The 10,241-nt window shown below is 42.7% G+C and overlaps 1 protein-coding gene across 1 annotated transcript; it reads right to left on the bottom strand.

Annotated features, from left to right (window-relative positions):
* Window positions 1–286: 286 nt before the first annotated feature.
* Window positions 287–9,682, bottom strand: LOC138663679 (oocyte zinc finger protein XlCOF22-like). Its single transcript, XM_069749973.1, has 6 exons — window positions 9,536–9,682; window positions 9,227–9,406; window positions 9,029–9,152; window positions 8,852–8,949; window positions 8,563–8,653; window positions 287–2,013 (listed from the first exon to the last, which is right to left on the bottom strand). The coding sequence occupies exons 1-6, from the start codon at window positions 9,611–9,613 to the stop codon at window positions 998–1,000; spliced, it is 1,587 nt and encodes a 528-aa protein (XP_069606074.1). The 5' UTR covers window positions 9,614–9,682; the 3' UTR covers window positions 287–997.
* Window positions 9,683–10,241: the final 559 nt, after the last annotated feature.

Raw genomic sequence — 10,241 nt, forward strand, 5'->3', positions numbered from 1 at the left:
TCCGGTGAGGAATTGTTTATGTGCTTCTCTGACTGCTATCAGCTCAGCAGTTAGCTGTGTACTCCTGTGAGCTTAACAGGACACAGTGCTTTTCTATTACGGTGACTCTGTGAAGTAACAGAGCTCGCTTATACCGCCATATAGTGCCATTTGCTAGCAGCAGGTTCTCCTCCTGCACGGTGGACCCCAGGCTGCGAACGCACCAATAATAACATCTATATTTACTCGTTGGGTTCTGCCAGCCCTAACACTTATAGTCCAAAAAAACACAGTAAGTTCTAAAGTAATTTCAATTTCTCATTTAATTACACGACTGTGTTAATTTATTTTTCAATTTGTCAATAACATATATAGTTGCTCCCAGTCTAAGTTATTTTTGATGGTCAACAAAAAACAATTTTTCACAGTATGATAATGACTTCTCTCTGTGTGGGATTTTTGATGTTTAAAAGGTTGTATGCTACTTGGACAACCCCTTCTTATTCATGTTTGGTTCTGTTAAAATTAAAACACATACTCATCTCCCTTGCCGGCGCCATTTCAGTGGTGTAAGCACATTCGTTGCCGGGGATCATGTGAGGTTGTTATGTTATGTGAGCCCAATGACAAATCAAACATTGAGAGGAAGTCAGAGAGCAGCCAAAGCCCTGCTTTGATGTTGATGTTCATTACTTCCGAAGGTGAGGACAGTGAAACCAGCACTGATTGGGCCCAAGGCTCGTGTAATCAAACAATCTCACATAAGCCCGGGGAAAGGGATTGCCAATGCCACTGGAATGGCCCTACTGCAGGAGGTAATAGTCTTTTTATTTTATCTAGGCCAAATATGAGTAAGACAAAAGTTTGTCCTAGTAGTGTACAACCCCTTTAAAAGATACAATTTTCTTTTGAAATATTTCCAACATTCTGAACATGAAAATGACTTCTTCCTTATGAGGTTTCTCTGATGTTTATTTGCTATTGATTTTCATGTAAAATGTTTCCCACATTAAGAACATTAAAAAGGCTCCTTTGTTGTGTGAATTCTTTGGTGACTAAGAATATATGATTTCTTCACAAAACATTTTCCACATTCGGAAAATGAAAAAGGCTTCTCCCCTGTGTGAGTTCTTTTGCGCTTACCAAAATGTGATTTCTGATTAAAACATTTCCCACATTCTGAACAGGTTAAAGGCTTCTTCTCTGTGTGACTGATCTGGTGCCTAACTAAATCGGATTTCTGGATAAAACATTTCCCACATTCTGAACATGAAAAGGTTTTTTTTCCTGTGTGAATTCTCTGGTGCTTAACTAAATCTGATTTCTGAATAAAACATTTCCCACATTCAGAACATGAAAAAGGCTTTTCCCCTGTATGAATTCTCTGGTGCTTAACTAAATCTGATTTCTGAATAAAACATTTCCCACATTCTGAACATGAAAAAGGCTTTTCCCCTGTGTGAGTTTTTTTATGTGTAGCAAGACTTGATTTCTCTGTAAAACATTTTCCACATTCCGAACAGGAAAATGGCTTCTCCCCTGTGTGACTTTTGCGGTGTCTAACAAGATATGATTTCCATAAAAAACATTTTCCACATTCTGAACATGAAAATGGCTTCTCCCCTGTGTGATTTCTCTGGTGACTATCAAGGTCTGATTTATGGTTAAAATATTTTCCACACTTGGAGCAATAAAATTGGTTCTCTTCTGGGTAAATGTTTTGATGTTTAAGAAAAGACTTTTCCAGGGGAAAACCATTTCCATTTTTTGAACGTGAAAATGGTTTCTTTGCTTTGGGAGCAGTTGGTTTTTTGATTCTTATTTTGTGACTTTGATTTTCCTTAGTAGTCGGTAATGAATCAGGAGACTGGACCTGTTTCATAGGATCAGATGACAGATCCTTGCTGCTGTGAAGTGATGATGGTATATCTGAAGTAATGGCATTCACTTCAATTGCATCCTGTGGGATCTCAAGATCATCTGATTTAAAAATTGAAGATGTCAGCTGTCCCTCTGATCTCCTGGTACAGTAATCTGCCAAGAATAAAACCAATTATTGTTTTTGAATAAAACATCCTTGAGATTTATATTTTTGAGCATTTCTACTTAGACTGTCCATAAAAATTGCAAGTTATGTAAAAATATTGAATTATTCATCAAAACAATGACCGGTCACAATCTAACAGAAAACCTCATATGATGAACCAGTGGAGCGTGGTGTTCAACTGTTTATTCATTCTGCCTCACAAATATTGAATAAAAAGCCACCAAACAATGTTATGTAGGTGAAAATAATACCAATAAAAACTTCTACATATCGCACAAAAAACAAGTCCCTACTCACGTCCATCATCTGTCAATGGAAAAACAGAGGTTTCCACATTATTAGTTGGTCAAAGGCTCTTGTAAAGCAACATGGCTTCTACAAATCACTGCAGCAAGATCCGTACTCTCAAAGTCAAATCTCCCCCTCACTTCTGAGCCTTGCAGTGTGCCCAAACCACATTTAGCCTACATGTATTTGGCCTTACTATAGTGAGAAGAACCCACTTAATTTACGGTACTCCTGGAGCACAATCTGGGCACTATGTGTTGGGCAATAAAATTGTATATTTGTAATTGTCACTCTCCAGCAGCCACTGCACGCTAATTTCTGGAAAATGCCTGTGGAGTCAAAATTGTCACTACTTGAAAATAATAATTCATTGAGGGTTATAATTTCCAAAATGGAGTCGCTTTATGGGGATTTGCTCTAGTTTTCTGCCATTTTGTCATATTAGGGCTTCTGTAAATTGTGTGTCTCTTCTTATCTTGGATCTGCTCTTGCAACATCTGCTTCTGTCACCAGGAGCCACCTTATTCCTTCTGCAGTTCTGCATGTTCTTTTTCCTTTCATACAAGTTGTTCTCAATAATTATTATGTACATATGTATGTATGTATTACTGTAAGTCTCATTGTAAATTTTACACTAAACTGGTGTTGCACTCACTGGAGCTACTATGAGTCTTGACCAGAAGAGTAGAGACAGTACTAGTGCTCCCAATTTCAGAAGAGATTGTGCAGTATTCTGAATTCCTTAGGATTGAAAACAATGTACCGTATATACTCAAGTATAAGCCGAGATTTTCAGCCCAAAAAAATGGGCTGAAAGTGCCCCTCTCGGCTTATACTGGAGTCATGGAAGGCGGGGGGGGGGAGCGATGCCTGTCAAATACTCACCTGCTCCCGGCGCTCCTGACGCGGTCCCCGCATGTCCCACGGTCTTCGGGCGCTGCAGCTTCTTCCCCTGTTCAGCGGCCACTGGTACCGCTCATTAAAGTAATGAATATGGACTCCACTCCCATAGGGGTGGAGCCACATATTCATTACTGTAATGAGCGGTACCATGTGACTGCTCACTACAGGAAGAAGCTGCCACTCCTGAAGACCGTGGGACATGCAGGGACCGCGCCAGGAGCGCCGGGAACAGGTATGTATGTCATATTCACCTTTCCGCGTTCCACCGCTGTCTCGTCTTCCGCGTCCTCTGCAGTGACTGTTCAGGTCAGAGGGCGCGATGACGTATTAGTGTGCGTGCCGCCTTCTGCCTGAACAGTCACTGCGGAGAGACGGGATGCTGAGGAGCAGCGGGCAGCGACGAGAGGGGATTATGTTATTTTTTTTTTTACTGCAGCAGCAGCATTACATGTGGCACAATGCTATATGGAGCGTCTCTGGGGCCATAAAGAACTGCATAGAGCATTATATGGAGCATCTATGGGGCCATAACTGCATGGAGCATTACATGGGGCATTATATGGGGCATCTATGGGGCCATAAAGAACTGCATGGAGCATTATATGGGGCATCTATGGGGCCATAATGAACTGCATGGAGCATTATATGGAGCATTTATGGGGCCATAAATAACTGCATGGAGCATTATATGGGGCATAAAGAACTGCATGGAGCATTATATGGAGCATTTATGGGGCCATAAATAACTGCATGGAGCATTATATGGGGCATTTATGGGGCCATAAAGAATTGCATGGAGCATTATATGGGGCATCTATGGGACCATAAGGAACTGAATGGAGCATTATATGGGGCATCTTATGGGGCCATAAAGAACTGCATAGAGCATTATATGGTGCATATTTGTATATGGAGCATCTTATGGGGCCATAATGAACTGTATGGAGCATTATATGGGGCAAATTTTGTATGGAGCATCTTATGGGGCCATAATGAATTGTATGGAGGATTATATAAGGGCTCTTGATTCAATATGGATATTCAAAAACACTTAACCTACTGATGTCTCAATTAATTTTTCTTTTATTGGTATCTATTTTTATTTTTGACATTTACCGGTAGCTGCTGCATTTTCCACCCTAGGCTTATACTCGAGTCAATAAGTTTTCCCAGTTTTTTGTTGCAAAATTAGGGGGGTTGGCTTATACTCGGGTCGGCTTATACTTGAGTATATATGGGTAATTTATCTCGTTGAGTGAATCCATGAAACCAGGGCTCAAGCCATGCCAACACATCTCCAGCAGGCGTGAATAAATGTATATCACACACAGCTTAGAGTTATATTGTGGCATAGGTGTAATGTTTTTGAATAGTTTTTCACAATCCTGTTTGAAGTTTGTCCGTTTTAAAAGAAATTGAAAAGTCAGGATAAAGGGAAACACTGTTCTTATTGGACAGAAATTCACAACTGGCCCTCACTGCACATTTAATGTTGTGTATCTTAAAAGTGAGGTTTGGCCAGGAAGACTTTACCTGGTCTTGTAGGGACCATATGAACACATTCAGCAGCACAAAATGGAAAAAAGGTAGATTCATCCAATAAAATATCAGGATTTTAGGAAGTCAACAGCATCATTATCGTCCTCATTCTCTTACAGGCCCAATATAATATTTTTTTTCAAGTGATTTTTAGTGATGAGTGAGTATACTCGTTGGTTGGGTTTTCCCGAGCACACTCGGGTGATCTCCGAGTATTTGTTAGTGCTGCATGATTTACGGCTGCTGGACAGCCTGATTTCATGTGAGAATTCCCTTACAAACAGGCATTTCTCACATGTATTCAACCTGTCTAGCAGCCGTAAATCATGCAGCTGCGGCAACGAAAACTAAATCTCTGAGCACTAAGAAATACTCAGAGACCACCTGAGCGTGCTCGGGAAAACCCGAGCAACGAGTATACTCGCTTATCACTAGTGATTTTCTAACTTGTCAGCACATTCTGCGTACGTACACTGTCATTTGGCTTTGTAGTTTACAGGTCTGGTGTCACACACAGTGTGGGAAGACCAAGTGCAACCCGAAGGGATGAGGGGAAGGAAGCCCAGACACTAGGGAGATGGTGAGTGGAGACCCCTAGGCAGATCTGATAACACTCTACCTACCTTACCATCCCTAAATTGGCTCATCACCAATCGCCGAGCAGGAACCTAAGCCCTGTATCTCCCTAGAGCTAGGTCCTGGATAGGGAGGGGATAGGCACTGCTCAATCCCCACTAAACTAAAGGCATAAAGGTAGAAAGACAAGGGGAATGAACTTACCTATCTGAGTCTGCTCATGCTAACAACAAACGTACTCAAACAGCTCCAGAGAGAACGTTAGCGGACTGCTAGAGCTCCAAGCCTTCACAAGGAAAAAACATTAATATTATCGGCAATACTCTGCAGCAGACCGGGGATATATAAACGCCCAGGTCCAGGTGTGTCAACTAGAGCCAGAGGGGGTTGCCGTTGGATCTAAGATTTATAAGGATTAAGGAGGTTTATCTAATGCCAAACGCAAAGACCTTCTGCAGTCAGATGCAGAGCGACAGTCTGTTGCATCTGAGACATCCGTGGCAGTACCCTCCTTTCTACGAGTGGCATCTGGACATGCTGGACCAGGTGTCTCAGAAAAAGAGGTGTGGAATGAGAAACAGCCTGGTGGCACATTCACCTCTGATGCTGAAACTCACATCCTTTCCTCTGGCCCATAACCCTTCCAGTGCACGAAGTACTGTAGAAAACAACATTGCATAAAATAAACCTACAATCCTCAAAATCTGAAACTCCAGATTACCATCAACCATTATTGGGGCAGCGGTAGGGGTGAGGACTCAAAAGGTTCCATATATTTCTTGAGCAGAGACCCGTGAAAGACACTGTGGATCTTTAGGGCCTGCGGTAGCTCAAAACGAAACGCTGATCAGTTAATGACGGCGGCTAATTTATAGGGACCAAATAATCTAGGTCCCAACTTCCAGGAAGGAACCTTCAACTTGATATTCCTGGTAGACAACCACACAAAGTCCTTCACATTCAGGTCTGGACCTGGCAAGTGCTTTCTGTCAGCCATACGTTTGCACCTATCTCCCATTATCTTCAAATTACTCAGAACCCCATATCACACTAAGGAGAGCAACGAAGCAAAACGTTCCTCTTCAGGATCTCCTGAATCCCCTCCTTCACTAAAAGTACTGTTGATGGCAACCACATGCACCAAAAAACGGTGACCTGCCGGTAGACTCTTGAAGATAATTATTTATAGCAAATTCTGCCAACGCTAAGTAAGATGCCCAATCCTCCTGATTCTCGGAGACAAAACACCTGAGGTAAGTCTCCAAATTTTGATTAACGCGCTCGGTCTGTCCATTTGACTGGGGATGGAAGGCAGAGGTAAAGGACAGCTGCACTCCCAGTCGAGAATAGAACGCTCTCCAGAACTTGGAAACTGGGTCCCAGGAAATGACACCACATCGGAGGGAATACCGTGAAGCTTCATAATCTCCAATCTCATTTATAAACACCTGAGCAAGAGTCTTGGCATTTGGAAGTGTCGGTAATGCGACGAAGTGAACAATTTTACTGAACCTATCTACAACCACCAAAACCACAGTCATGCCTGCAGACATGGGTAGGTCAGCAATAAAATCCTTGGATAAGTGTGTCCATAACCTGCCAGGAATAGGTAGCAAAAGAAGAGTACCAGACAAACAGGTATGTGATACTTTAGAATGCACGCAGATACTACAAGTGGATATGTGTTCAACCAGATCCTGATGCAACCTCGGCCACCAAAAACAACAAGAAATGAGGTCCACCTTTGTCTTACCACCTGGATGACCAGCAAGCACAGAGCTGTGATGTTCCTCAATTACTTTGCAGCGCAGATGAGATGGTACAAATTAGCCTTCCTGAAGGGCAGGAGCATCCCCCCTGGGCCTCCAACATCTCACCCTCCAGCTCAGGGTACAATGCCAAAATGACTACCCCCTTCTGCAAAATCGGGGCAGGGTTCTCATGGACACCACCACCAGGGAAGTTCCTGGATAAAGCATCAGCCTTGACATTTTTGAGTCCTGGATGGAAAGTGATAACAAAATTGAACTTAGTAAACAACAAGGACCATCTAGCCTACCTCGAGTTGAGACGTTTAGCCAATTGAAAATATGAGAGGTTTTTATGGCCAGCGATAACAGTAATAGGATGGACTGCCCCCTCCAACCAATGTCGCCATTCTTCAAATGCCAATTTAATCACCAAAAGCGCTGTATTACCCACATCATAAATTCTCTCAGCTGAAGACAATTTTTTCTAGAAAGGAAAGCACATGGGTGCCATTTACCAGGGAATGGACCATGAGACAATACGGCCCCAACTTCCACCTCTGATGCATTAACCTCCACAACAAAGGGTTGGGAAACATCAGGTTGACTGAGTATAGGGACCATGGCTAAACAGCTCTTTATGGAGGAAAAAGCCAGAAGGGTTGCATCTGACTATTTGGAAAAAACAGACCCCTTCCTTGTCATGTCCGTAAGGGGTTTCACAATTACTGAATATTTTTGGATACATTTCTGGCAAAAATTAGTAAAGCCCCGAAAATGTTGTAGAGCCTTTAGGTTCTCGGGATGGTCCCAATCGAAGGCAGCACGGACCTTCTCAGGATCTATCTGAAAACCCAAAGAGGACAACAGATACATCAAAAACTGCATCTGCTGGACGGCAAAAACCCACTTTCCTAGTTTGAGAAAGAACTAAAAGACAAAAAGAGCCAATAGGGTCTTATCCGATGGTAACGGGAGAATAAGTGGTGTGAGACCACTCACCTGATGTGATTGCGAATAGCAACATGAGATAAAAGTATTAAAGCTGCTGCAGGACACCAGTCATGAGTGCGCCCAGACTAAATGGAAAGTCATCAACTGCGCTGCTGATAAGGACTCAATAGCAGGACAAAATCAATGGATTTTATTATAAGATTTACAGGTCAACGTGTTTCAAGGTCATACATGACCTCTTCATTAGGACAAAAACCTATCGATTGCATCTGACACATCTGTAACATCTGGGCAGGCAAAGATCAGTGTCTCCTAATCCTAGGAGGTAGGTGTATCCTCTAGATTGTAAATACTATACAAAAGGGCTTTCAATGTGCACAGTCTTTTGAAGAGTTTTGGATGGAGGAAAATGTTGCAGTCTGAGGCAAAATGGTAATCATACGATTGGAATACACGACCGAAAAAGCAGCCACAGACAGTGACCGAAAAGAATCTGTGACTTCTCTGCATTTAGTGGTTACTACTCACCTGGGTAGTCATATGTAGGAATCTCCTCTTTACACCACTCATCACCCCTCACATATGTCTCTGTAGTATTAATATGGCTCAGATCTTTATCCTGAAACAAATATTGTAAAAGTCACCGATAGATGGAGAAGTCACATCTATGATCAGCTCTAATCCTGCCTTCTCCACTGTTCTCATTACACAAGTTTAAAACATAAAACACTGGTGGATAAAACAAGACTCAACACAAGACCTTTATAGCCGTCAACACATCATAGGGGAGATCTCATGACACCTTCTCTCCATCTACCTGATGATCCTGAGGAACATTGGGATCTTCTTGTTTACAGTCCTGTGGAAGAACAGGACAGGGACATATCTCTGTGGTCGTCCTCTTACTGGATAGATCTGAAGGAAATACATACAAGGACTAAATTTATTTTTTACATACAGATAATTAGAGGCTGTTTGTATTTAGTCCTATTACCTGGTGATGTAACGGGCTGGGGAACCTCCATCATGACATCCTTGTACAGGTTTTTGTGTTCTTCTAAATACTCCCACTCATCCATGGAGAAATAGACAGCGACTTCTTGACACCTTATAGGAACCTGACACATACAAGGATACCGTCATCCCCCCAATCCCTTCATAGCATTACTGTATAATGTCCCAGCAGTGTCACCTCTCTAGTCAGCAGCTCAATCATCTTGTAGGTGAGTTCTAGGATCGTCTTGTCATTGATGTCCTCATGTATCAGGGTGTTAGGTGGAGGCCCTGTAATTGGGCTCAGGGATCTTCCCCGTCCCTCACACACAAGATCCTGACAGCGCTCACTAGAGGTCTTCTTCACTACTGCGTAATCCTAGTTATGGAGAGACACATTAATACATCTCACTACAGACATTTCCAGAGTCCACACCTCTCTGGTTCTGTCCACCTGTTATTCCCATACATAAGAATAATGTAATTTGACGTCATCAGAATCTCTCACCTCTCCAGTAAGCCGGAAGAGGATCTCTAAGGTGAGGTGTAATATCCTCTCTGCTATCTTGTCTCTGTCCTTATCCATCTTTGATGGGTAAATAAGGAAAAAATGTCTTATATAGAAGATTTTCACTGAGAGGATCCGATATTGTAGAGACCTGAATGAGAAGGAGATGAGCTGATGTAACATCATAAAAACCCTCTGTAATAATACAACTACCGGAGACAATAAGGCTGGGTTCACATTGCGTTATGGTGGTATGTTTAATGGACTACGTTACACCGCGGCATAACGCGGTGTAACGTAGTCCGTTAACGCCGCCATAGACTGCAATGGGCGTGCGCTAGCGATGTGCCTTCATTGAGTGTCGGACCCGAGACGCGGGCTGCAGCGTTTCCAGGTCCGTCACTGCTAGCGCAGATGGAGCTAGCAGATGCTCCATTGCGCTAGCGCTGTGCCAAAGTCGGCATTTGCGTTAGCGCAGTCCGTTTAACGTATGCGTGGAACGGACTGCTCTAACGCAATGTGAACCTAGCCTTAGGGAAACACATGAGGAGATAGAACATGTAGATGTTGTATTCTCTAGTTGTGTATGGACTGGAACATAAGTTGAATTGCTGACATCTCCTCCATGCTCCCAATCACTGGCCATGTTACTCACTGTTTCGGCAACTGATTGGCTGTAGGAATCACAAGATCGTTGGGACTGACC

This window comes from Ranitomeya imitator, chromosome 2 (assembly GCF_032444005.1).
Source record: "Ranitomeya imitator isolate aRanImi1 chromosome 2, aRanImi1.pri, whole genome shotgun sequence".
Classification (NCBI taxonomy): domain Eukaryota; kingdom Metazoa; phylum Chordata; class Amphibia; order Anura; family Dendrobatidae; genus Ranitomeya; species Ranitomeya imitator.